Source organism: Salvelinus fontinalis, chromosome 22 (assembly GCF_029448725.1).
Source record: "Salvelinus fontinalis isolate EN_2023a chromosome 22, ASM2944872v1, whole genome shotgun sequence".
Classification (NCBI taxonomy): Eukaryota; Metazoa; Chordata; class Actinopteri; order Salmoniformes; family Salmonidae; genus Salvelinus; species Salvelinus fontinalis.
This window is the reverse complement of record NC_074686.1, coordinates 37,474,350-37,486,617: the sequence shown is the minus strand read 5'-3', so window position 1 is coordinate 37,486,617 and position 12,268 is coordinate 37,474,350. Positions and strand designations below refer to the sequence as shown.

General features: G+C 40.6%; 1 protein-coding gene across 2 annotated transcripts; it reads left to right on the top strand.

Annotated features, from left to right (window-relative positions):
- The first annotated feature begins 825 nt into the window (after positions 1-825).
- Positions 826-10,710, top strand: LOC129820285 (neurensin-1-like). Of its 2 annotated transcripts, none has more exons than XM_055877348.1 (4): positions 826-1,102; positions 6,225-6,301; positions 6,467-6,622; positions 7,289-10,710. In XM_055877348.1, the coding sequence occupies exons 2-4, from the start codon at positions 6,239-6,241 to the stop codon at positions 7,721-7,723; spliced, it is 654 nt and encodes a 217-aa protein (XP_055733323.1). In that variant the 5' UTR covers positions 826-1,102; positions 6,225-6,238; the 3' UTR covers positions 7,724-10,710. The 2 variants fall into 2 exon arrangements, with proteins under 2 accessions (XP_055733323.1, XP_055733322.1); XM_055877347.1 differs by lacking the exon at positions 826-1,102 and adding an exon at positions 1,143-1,382.
- Positions 10,711-12,268: the final 1,558 nt, after the last annotated feature.

Sequence of the window (12,268 nt, the reverse complement as noted above, 5' to 3'; positions counted from 1 at the left end):
AATAATTTGTTGTTATTGAAAAGATGTCTCACAGAAATTTAGATGGTACAATGATTTTCTACACTATTCAGTGCTTGTTTTCTCACGAAAGCTGAAATTGAACACACCCACAAAGTCAGAACAGCTTTCCCAGTTTGACAACAGTTTGACAACAGTTTGACAACAGATGTCGCTCCGGCAGGAAAAAAATCAATAGGCGAGTATCACAGCCAATCACAACACTGTGAGTGAAACACTATCATTCCACTATTATAGACAGATATATTAGCGACATTTTCTGAAATTACAATGCAAAAATTCAAAATAATCTTTTGTGTTGCACCTTTAAAACACAGTAGTACAGTTGTGATCAAGACCAATAATCAACTGAATAAACAGTTAAACAGTTAATAAAAAATAAAAGTGTTTGGTTGGCATGACAATGAAGAGTTGAATTTGGTTACCAAGCTTCCCTTCTTCTTCTTTTATTTGGTTTCCCTAAATGAGGGTTTATATCCCAACCGGCACCCTATTCCGTAGTGCACTATGTAGGGAATATGGTGTCATTTGGGAAGTCCTAGGAAATGTTTTGTTGTTGTCTTTCTGTGGGACGTGTTGTGTCACTGGTTTAGGATATTACATACTGTATGAATTATACATGGCCAGAACTAAATTAAACATTTACATAACCCACATAATCAGGATGTGACTCAGTGTTTGTGTGTGTGTGTGTGCGTGTGTGTGTGTGTGTGTGTGTGTGTGTGTGTGTGTGTGTGTGTGTGTGTGTGTGTGTGTGTGTGTGTGTGTGTGTGTGTGTGTGTGTGTGTGTGTGTGTGTGTGTGAGTGTTCGACTTCACTCGCATAACATCTTACCATTGCATAGGATGTGTTGAATTACAGAACTGAATAGCCTACAGAAGCCATTGCGTAGAAACCTGCCCCTCCAAAAAGAGTACGTTATATTGTCACTCTGTGGTCAGTAGACTTGTCTCGACAACTTGAACGTTTGGAGTTCGATATTCGATACAGCCTGTGGATCTCAACTCCCGTTTGCATTTTGATTTCCACTAACCATCACTGCCCAACTCCATGTGCTACAGGCACGCACTGCCGGAGTGTCGAGGTAGGTTTTAGGAGGAAATCTCATTATTGAAAATCTAGGCTATTTATTAAGGAAACAGATCAATTGAAGAAATAGGCAGGGTGTAGCCATGGCTGTGGTAACTAGTGACAACCGGGTTCTTCTGATAACAAATGGGTTGGAGCTGTGCACCTGCGCACAGGGTCTCTATTGCAAATTGAGTGTTGTTGTCACGTCAAGTGTAGATTCGCTGGTTCTTAGAGCGCGTTCGGCAATGGGACTCGAGTAAGACCGTGGCGGGGAAGCGAGCACTCAGGATCAGGTAAGATTAGAAAAAGCATTTGAGCCTAAATAGCCTCTAGTGAACTTGTCGTTCATGTTATTAAAATACATGTTTTGCAAAGAGTTTCTCTAGAGTTGTGAAAACGGTATTTTATAGCACGTAATTGGACAATGAGGATTGGGGGAATGAGTTGAGACACTACATTATCTTCTGTCTACCGCTGTGGGGAGAATGGTCTGTTTTCAGCACCGCAATTGAAAACTAACTAACTAAATCGATCAATTTATCGACATTTAGTCTTGCCGTCTTTAATCTGAACAAACAATGTGGGGAAAAAGAAGCGGAGGAATTGGCTGGCGAGAACCAGTCGGGTATCTAAATGTGATACATTGAATATGTTGTGTCGCACGTCTCTCTATTCATGACACATCATGCACCTCAGGTCAGTGATAATAATAGATGAGCTAGCTATCTTGACAGTGTTGCTTGCACACAACGCATCCTGTCAAGTGTTAAGAGTAAGTCTCTAGTGTACCCATTTCTGGTCTCACTCAAGCTATTCAAGTAAGAAGAGAATAGCTCCTTATAGACCCAGTGTGTGTGTGTGTGTGTGTGTGTGTGTGTGTGTGTGTGTGTGTGTGTGTGTGTGTGTGTGTGTGTGTGTGTGTGACTCATCCGTGGGTGGCTATCAACCCTTGGGCCTTGGCGTCATGGCATCATCCTACACAGACAGAGCGCTATCCTTCTAACGTTGCTTGACGACACTGAGGCGAAGCAGACACACAGGGAATACTGAAGCGACGGGGCCTCGTTTCACAAAACACTTCTTATGCAAAAAACTTAGGAAGCTTCTTAAGAAAAACAATAAGAAGTTCATAAGATAATTAGTAGGTACAATTCCTTAACAATATATTAAGATTTCATGTTTTTCTTAGGAACTTTTGAAATATCTTTCCTGCAGTAAAATGACCAAATGGCACTCTAGTGGCCTCATGGGTGGAATGTTTTTAATATTTGTAATACTTTTATAATGAATAAATATTATTAAAAGAAAACTGCCTGGTGTTTCTGGTGTTTCTATGTCAAACGGTTTTATTATAAACTCAGCAAAAAAATAAATGTCCTCTCACTGTCAACTGTGTTTATTTTCAGCAGACTTAACATGCATAAATATTTGTATGAACATAACAAGATTCAACAACTGAGACATAAACTGAACAAGTTCCACAGACATGTGACTAACAGAAATGGAATAATGTGTCTCTGAACAAAGGGGGGTCAAAATCAAAAGAAACAGTCAGTATCTGGTGTGGCCACCAGCTACATTAAGTACTGCAGTGCATCTCCTGCTCATCTCCTCATTTCTGGGGGGAATGGCCCTAGCCCTCCGATCCAACAGGTCCCAGATGTGCTCAATGGAATTGAGATCCAGGCTCTTCGCTGGTCATGGCAGAACACTGACAATCCTGTCTTTTGGTGTTTTTCAGAGTCAGTAGAAAGGCCTCTTTAGTGTCCTAAGTTTTCATAACTGTGACCTTAATTGCCTACCGTCTGTAAGCTGTTAGTGTCTTAACGACCGTTCCACAGGTGCATGTTCATTATTTGTTTATGGTTCATTGAACAAGCATGGGAAACAGTGTTTAAACCCTTTACAATGAAGATCTGTGAAGTTATTTGGATTTTTATGAATTATGTTTGAAAGACAGGGTCCTGAAAAAGGGACGTTTCTTTTTTTGCTGAGTTTATTTAAGTCTCCTTTGATGTATAGTACCAGTCAAAAGTTTGTACACACCTACTCATTCCGGGGTTTTTCTTTATTTTTACTATTTTCTACATTGTAGAATAATAGTGAAGACATCCAAACTATGAAATTAAACATATGGAATCATGTAGTAACCAAAAATGTTTAACAAATCAAAATATATTTGAGATTCTTCAAAGTAGCCACCCTTTGCTTTGATGATTGCCAGGTGTTTGCAAAGCTTTCTCTAACCAGCTTCATGAGGTAGTCACCTGGAATGCTTTTCCAACAGTCTTGAAGGAGTTCCCACATATGCTGAGAACTTGTTGGCTGCTTTTCCTTCACTCTGCGGTCCAACCCAACCCAAACCATCTCAATTGGGTTGACATTTGCTTCCGTTTCCGTAACAGACATTTGCTTCCGTTTCCATAACAGACATTTGCTTCCGTTTCTACACCCCAGATCACAAGCAAACACAGTTGACTTTCATAGCAGCCACATACAAACAGCATGATCACTTAGCTCATTAATTTCTTCTCGTATCTACGCGCTCTCCTCCTCTCACCTTTTCACTTCACTTGTGGGCTTCAGTGCACAAAAACATTTATTCCATAGGATATTTTTAGATTCACTTAAAATAAGAACTGTGTTTCGTGTAGGCTTACACCACCGTGCCAATTTTATAACTGTATAGATATCCATAGGACAAGGTAACTCTGATCAATATTTGCTAAAAATAATCAAAGATAATTTTTTCTTTAGAGTGGATTTATGAAAATATGTTGACAAACGTTACCTTATCCTAGTGAGATTTACACGGGTATCAAAACGTCGAGGCGGTTTAAGCCTGCACGAAACACAGACCTTATTTGAAGTAGATCAAGACATTCTCTATGGAAGACATGAACGGTAAAATAACGAAGGAACCCCTTTCAAGTTCAGCCGCAAGTAATTACAGGAATTATAACGCGTCGACTATTTCTCTCTAAACCATATACCTTTGACTAATCCGGAAACTATCACCTCGAAAACAAAACGTTTATTCCGTTCCGTATTTTATCTAACGGGTGGCATCCATGAGTCTAAATATTTGTGTTACATTGCACAAGCTTCAATGTTGTCATAATTACGTAAAATTCTGGCAAATTAGTTCGCAAAGAGCCAAGCGGCCCAAACTGTTGCAGAGAGAAATGACACAATTTCACCTGGTTAATATTGCCTGCTAACCTGGATTTCTTTTAGCTAAATATGCAGGTTTAAAAATATATACTTGTGTATTGATTTTAAGAAAGGCATTGATGTTTATGGTTAAGTACACATTGGAGCAATGACAGTCATTGATTGATTGTTTTTTATAAGATAAGTTTAATGCTAGTTAGCAACTTACCTTAGCTTACTGCATTCTCTAACAGGCAGGCTCTTCGTGGAGTGCAATGTAATCAGGTGTTAGAGCATTGGACTAGTTAACTGTAAGGTTGCAAGATTGGATCCCCCGAGCTGACAAGGTTAAAAATCTGTCGTTCTGCCTCGTTCAGGTTCCTTGGCCGTCATTGAAAATAAGAATGTGTTCTTAATGTTCTTACATCGTTGTCACCATATTAACTAACGTCATAGTCAACATAGCTACTAAAACTAACACGTTAGTAAACCCACTACAATCATGCAGTACAGTGTTCAACAAGCAGTTTAGCAGTTACACCGGCAGCCCCAGGTGGCAATAAATTTATAAAACCAAAAGCTTACTTGGAAGCGTTCCAGTGTTGGCTAGCCATAGCCATCTAGCTAACATGGCATCCCTCTCTGTTTGAGTAGGCTAAACTAGCTAGCTGCATTCACTAGCTAAATAAGTGAAAGCAATTTTTTTTTTTTAAATAGAACAAAATATAGCTAGCTCTCTCTCTCTCTCTCTCTCTCTCTCTCTCTCTCACTCTCTCTCTCTCTCTTGCTTCTCCATTTTGGAAGAATTTAATTTGTTCAACTATTGTCTTTCTCTTTCCTTGAGTCAACTACTCCCCATATTTTATGCACTGCAGTGCTAGCTAGCTGTAGTGTATGCTTTCAGTACTAGATTCATTCTCTGTTCCTTTGATTGGGTGCACAACATGTCAGTTCATGCTGCAAGAGCTCTGATAGGTTAGAGGATGTCCTCCGGAAGTTGTCATTATTGCTGTTTAAGTCTATGGAAGGGAGTGAGAACCATGAGCCTCCTAGGGTTTGTATTGAAGTCAATGTACCCAGAGGAGGACGGAAACTAGCTGTCCTCCGGCTACACCATGGTGCTACCCTACAGAGTGCTGTTGAGGCTACTGTAGTCCTTCATTGCATAACAGTGTGTTTTAATCAATTATTTGGTGACATGAATATATTTAGTATAGTTTTATCTAAAAATGATAACTTTCACTATTATTCTGAAATTCACTGAGGATGGTACTCCCCTTCTTCCTCTGAGGAGGCTTCACTGGTAGTCTACAGTAGGAGACAAGGAGACAGTTGCTGTTGGTTGTCTACAGTCTGCCAATGATTTATATATACACTAGATGACTGGTAAGGGGCTCTGTGCTGAAGCTACCCACTGAGCCTCCATCTTGGCACTCCTACACTATTTTGGTAGTTATAGAAATGCATTTATATTCATGTCTACATTAGTTGTAGACACATTTATTATATTACAGACACCTTAATGCATACTTTATCATTATATTATGTGAGCTAAACATAAATACATTTTAAAAAAACTGTAAAAAAAAAGAATCCTTAAAGTATATATATTTTTGATTACTAATGTTACTGTTCCCACTATAATAAAAAATATTATACTTAAATATGTGTAATTTTGTCTTTGGTACATTTAATTGAAATACTGTAGAATTTATTTAATTCCTATGGAGCACTTCTTCTACCGGGGAGTGCCAATATGGCCGATCAGTGGCTTCAAAGCCTCTCAATGGCCAATACATAGCATCAGCAATCTAGGGTTTATATATTATTGTATTTTACAGTCTAAAGCAGGAGACGAGACAGTTTGATGTATGTCTGTAGGCCTTGGAAACAGTTAGGGAAAGATAACCCCAATTGTGTGTGTGTGTGTGTGTGTGTGTGCGTGCGTGCGTGCGTGTGTGCCTGTGCGTGTGCGTCTCCAGGTGTGTGAGGTGTGATGGCGTCGTGCTCTGAGGCATGTAACTCATCTGGATGTGGGGCAGGGTCCTCAGGCTGTGGGGTAAGATCTTACTAATCTGCTCTCAGTAGAATCTTAGTTTGAATTACACATTTATACACTGGTATTTATTATTTGGTTCAGGATGCCAAGATTACTCACCATGGAATGATGTTTGAATGGGAATATCCATTCTACGTCTTCTATTTCTATGGTTCCCTCCCACAGGTAGGTTCTAGCTGTGCCTGTCTGCAGTTTGGGGTGCGTTCCTACCTGCACCATTTCTACGAGGGGTGCAGCACTGCGTCAGGGTGGGATAGAGACCCTGAGGGAGACGTCCAGACCTTGAGATCGCCCCCGAGGTGGAGCTCAGCACTCTGGAAGGTAGATAACTAATGCACTATCAATGACTGTTTGACCTCCTCTCTCTCTCTGTCTCTCTGTCTCTCTCTCCATGTCTCTCTATATCTCTCTCGCGCACTGTCTGTCTGTCTGTCTGTCTGTCTGTTTCTCTGTCTGTCTGTCTGTTTCTCTGTCTGTCTGTCTGTTTCTCTGTCTGTCTGTCTGTCTGTCTGCTGTCTGTCTGTCTGTCTGTCTGTCTGTCTGTCTGTCTGTCTGTCTGTCTGTCTGTATCTCTGTCTGTATCTCTGTCTATATCTCTGTCTTTCTCTCTCTCTCTCTCATATATTTCTGAACTCCCCTCCTCCCTCTGTCTGTCTCTACCCTCTTTCTCTACCTCATCTTGTCACTCTCTGTCTCCCTATCTTCCTTTCCGGTCCCTTCGTAACTCTCTCTCTCTCGCTCTCTCTCTCTCTTTCCCTCCTCACCCCGCTCTCCCTCTCTCTTTCTCTCCTCACCCCGCTCTCTCTCTCTCGCTCTCTCTCTCTTTCCCCCCTCACCCACTCGCTCTCTCTCGCTCTCTCTCTTTCCCCCCTCACCCCTCCCCCTCTCTCTCAGGTCTCTCTGGCCCTTGGTCTCCTGATGGTGACCTCTGGTCTGGTCAGTCTGTCCGTGGGTTACTCCTCACCCCGCTCTCCCCCTCTCTCTCAGGTCTCTCTGGCCCTTGGTCTCCTGATAGTGACCTCTGGTCTGGTCAGTCTGTCCGTGGGTTACTTCGGCCCCTCCAGGATCGAGTCCTTCGGGGAGGGGGACCTCCTCTTCATAGACACCCAGGCTGTCAGCTTTAACAGGGGTCTGCATCACTGCGTGGCGGCCGGGATCGGTCTCACCTGCCTGGGAACGGGTCTGACCGTGGCGGGCCTCCTTATCTGGTCCTTCTCTAGGAGCCGATTGAAAGAGAGGCTATATCGGAGAGAGAGTGAGAAGGGAGGGGTGGAGTGTGGAAGGAAAGGAGGGACAGAGGGGGGGGCACAGAGGGAGATGGGGACGGCTGTTATGAAGGCCCCTGGAGCAGGGGAGGGGAAGGTGCCTGCCACCCTGTCCAAAGTGGAAACGGTACAGCCATCAGGAAGAGAATCCCCATAGGGTGACCACTGGTTTTACACGGTCTTTATGTGGTGCACATGTGTCCTCTTTTAAAATGAGCTGAACGTTGTCAAATCACAAATGTTGAAATGTCTATAAGCTATTTGAATGGTGGTCACACATGTTGAAAAGTCTATAAGCTATTTGAATAATGGTCGCATATGTTGAAAAGTCTATAAGCTATTTGAATAATGGTCGCATATGTTGAAAAGTCTATAAGCTATTTGAATAATGGTCACATATGTTGAAAAGTCTATAAGCTATTTGAATAATGGTCACATATGTTGAAAAGTCTATAAGCTATTTGAATAATGGTCACATATGTTGAAAAGTCTATAAGCTATTTGAATAATGGTCACATATGTTGAAAAGTCTATAAGCTATTTGAATGGTGGTCACATATGTTGAAAAGTCTATAAGCTATTTGAATAATGGTCACATATGTTGAAAAGTCTATAAGCTATTTGAATGGTGGTCACATATGTTGAAAAGTATATAAGCTATTTGAATAATGGTCTTGATAAGGAGTGATTTGGCAACTCTCATACATTTGTTCTTTGAATTTACTCGTCAATGATTTTTTGCATCGTATTCCACCTCACTGTTATAAAATATAAGAAATGTACTTTTCTCATGTCATTTTAGAACAAATAGGAAGACCAATTTTACTCAATTCAATAACACTAATTCTCCTAAGAGGAATTTTGTGTTGGGTAAAGCAATCTGTGTGGAATTGAATACATACAATGCATACATGAATATACTGTATTATCACATGATTTATAGCGGGTGTGTTTACTCACATGCGTAAACACTCCCGCCCCATTGAGCATCACACCCATTACCTGTATTCTTGGTCTCCAGGCAACCTGTATGTGTTCTATTTTCACGCACCGAACCAACAACCTTCTCTCTAATTGGTCAATTTATTCCAAGCTCTTATTGGCCATCAATGCATGTCCCTGTTCTTCAGCTGCACTGATGTGAACACCTGGACAGGTAGAAGCAATGTAGGGGAAAGCGTACTGGGAACTTGCTTACACTTGTCCAATTCTTTTTCAATGTAGTGTAGATGAAGGGAAGGAGAGGAGGAAAGGAAACAGCTGAAGACCATTGAGATACAGCCTGTGTGAAGTGTCTAAGTTCAACTGTCATGATGAATCTTGTTAACATTTCAAACGATCATGATGTTGAGTGAAGTGAATAGATATAGTATACCTGCATAGTATATACCTGTATAGTATACCTGCATAGTATATACCTGTATAGTATACCTGCATAGTATATACCTGTATAGTATACCTGCATAGTATATACCTGTATAGTATACCTGCATGGTATATGCCTGTATAGTATATACCTGTATAGTATATGCCTGTATAGTATATACCTGTATAGTATACCTGCATAGTATATACCTGCACTGTATATACCTGTATAGTATATACCTGCATAGTATATACCTGCACTGTATATACCTGTATAGTATATACCTGTATAGTATACCTGCATAGTATATACCTGTATAGTATATACCTGTGTAGTATACCTGTATAGTATACCTGCATAGTACATACCTGTATAGTATACCTGCATAGTGTATACCTGCATAGTATACCTGTATGGTATATACCTGTATAGTATACCTGTATGGTATATACCTGTATGGTATATACCTGTATGGTGTATACCTGTATAGTATATCTGCATGGTACATACCTGTATAGCATATACCTGTATGCTGTATACCTGTATAGTATACCTGTATAGTATATACCTGTATAGTATACCTGTGTGGTATTTACCTGTATGGTATATACCTGTATACCTGTATAGTATACCTGTGTGGTATTTACCTGTATGGTATATACCTGTATAGTGTATACCTGTATAGTATACCCGTGTGGTATATACCTGCATAGTGTATTCCTGTATAGTATACCTGTGTGGTACATACCTGCATAGTGTATTCCTGTATAGTATACCTGCATAATATATACCTGTATAGTATACCTGCATAGTGTATACCTGCATAGTATACCTGTATGGTATATACCTGTATAGTATACCTGTATGGTATATACCTGTATGGTATATACCTGTATGGTGTATACCTGTATAGTATATCTGCATGGTACATACCTGTATAGCATATACCTGTATGCTGTATACCTGTATAGTATACCTGTATAGTATATACCTGTATAGTATACCTGTGTGGTATTTACCTGTATGGTATATACCTGTATACCTGTATAGTATACCTGTGTGGTATTTACCTGTATGGTATATACCTGTATAGTGTATACCTGTATAGTATACCCGTGTGGTATATACCTGCATAGTGTATTCCTGTATAGTATACCTGTGTGGTACATACCTGCATAGTGTATTCCTGTATAGTATACCTGTATTGTGTATCCCTGTATAGTATACATGTGTGGTACATACCTGTATGGTGTATACCTGTATAGTATACCTGTATGGTACATACCTGTATTGTATACCTGTATGGTGTATACCTGTATAGTATACCTGTGTGGTACATACCTGTATGGTACATACCTGTATAGTATACCTGTATGGTACACACCTGTATGGTATACCTGTATGGTACATACCTGTATAGTATACCTGTGTGGTACATACCTGTATGGTGTATACCTGTATAGTATACCCCTGTGGTACATACCTGTATGGTACATACCTGTGTGGTATACCTGTATGGTGTATACCTGTATAGTATACCTGTATGGTACATACCTGTATAGTATACCTGTATGGTGTATACCTGTATGGTACATACCTTAGTGGTGTATACCTGTATGATGTATACCTGTATAGTATACCTGTATGGTACACACCTGTATGGTACATACCTGTGTGGTATACCTGTATGGTACATACCTGTGTGGTATACTTTTATGTGAGAATTGGAGTGGAGCAAACGGTTGTCTGCTGCATAAACCCCTGATCTGCAAACTCTACCTGGAGTTGAATTACTGATGTTCTACTGACTCAGGTCTCGACATTAACACTTGTCTTCTTGTCCGGGACAAGTAAAAAAACATTTCGGATAAGACTGTACATCGCAATATCAAACAATTTCTCAGATCAGAATTGGATCAGAGATGCCCAACATTGGAATAATACATAAATAACAAAGCCTACAGGTGAAAGTGTAGGATATATGCATATTGGCTACAGCCTTGTGTCCAACCCAATGCTGATATGAGGGAGGCGCCAGGAAATGTAGCATAACTTAAATGAAACTTTATTTTTATTTTTCCTAGAATAGTGGAGACATCAGAACAATGAAATAACACATTTGGAATCATGTAGCAACCAAAAAAGCGTTAAACAAATCAACATATATTTGAGATTCTAGAAAAGTTAAATTCCACAAATGAAAAGTTAATTTGTGGAATTGCATTCCTTCTTAATGCGTTTGAGCCAATCAGTTGTGTTGTAACAAGGTAGGGGTGGTATACAGAAGATAGCCCTATTTGGTGAAAGACCAAGTCCATATTATGGCAAGAACAGCTCAAATAAGCAAAGACAAACAATAGTACATCATTACTTTAAGTCATGGTCAGTCAATCTGGAAAATGTCCTTCTTTCACATGGCACAAACTATCAAGGCACAAGGCAAGACCCAGATGCAGACACAGGAGGCAGATTGTTGGAGTCTTACAATGTTTATTAATCCAAAAGAGGGTAGGCAAGAGAATGGTCGTGGACAGGCAAAAAGGTCAAAACCAGATCAGAGTCCAATAGGTACCGAAGGGCAGGCAGATTCAAGATCAGGGCAGGCAGGTGGGAAAGTAGTCCAGTCAGGCAGGGGTCAGAACCGGAAAGACTAGCAAAAGAAAATAGAAAAGGAGTACGGGGAAAAACACGCTGGTTGACTTGACTAAACATGCAAGACGAACTGGCACAGAGAGACAGGAAACACAGGGATAAATACACTGGTACAGAGAGACAGGAAACACAGGGATAAATACACTGGTACAGAGAGACAGGAAACACAGGGATAAATACACTGGTACAGAGAGACAGGAAACACAGGGATAAATACACTGGTACAGAGAGACAGGAAACACAGGGATAAATACACTGGCACAGAGAGACAGGAAACACAGGGATAAATACACTGGCACAGAGAGACAGGAAACACAGGGATAAATACACTGGTACAGGGAGACAGGAAACACAGGGATAAATACACTGGTACAGAGAGACAGGAAATACAGGGATAAATACACTGGCACAGAGAGACAGGAAACACAGGGATAAATACACTGGCACAGAGAGACAGGAAACACAGGGATAAACACACTGGCACAGGGAGACAGGAAACACAGGGATAAATACACTGGCACAGGGAGACAGGAAACACAGGGATAAATACACTGGCACAGAGAGACAGGAAACACAGGGATAAATACACTGGTACAGAGCGACAGGAAACACAGGGATAAATACACTGGTACAGAGAGACAGGAAATACAGGGATAAATACACTGGTACAGAGCGACAGGAAAC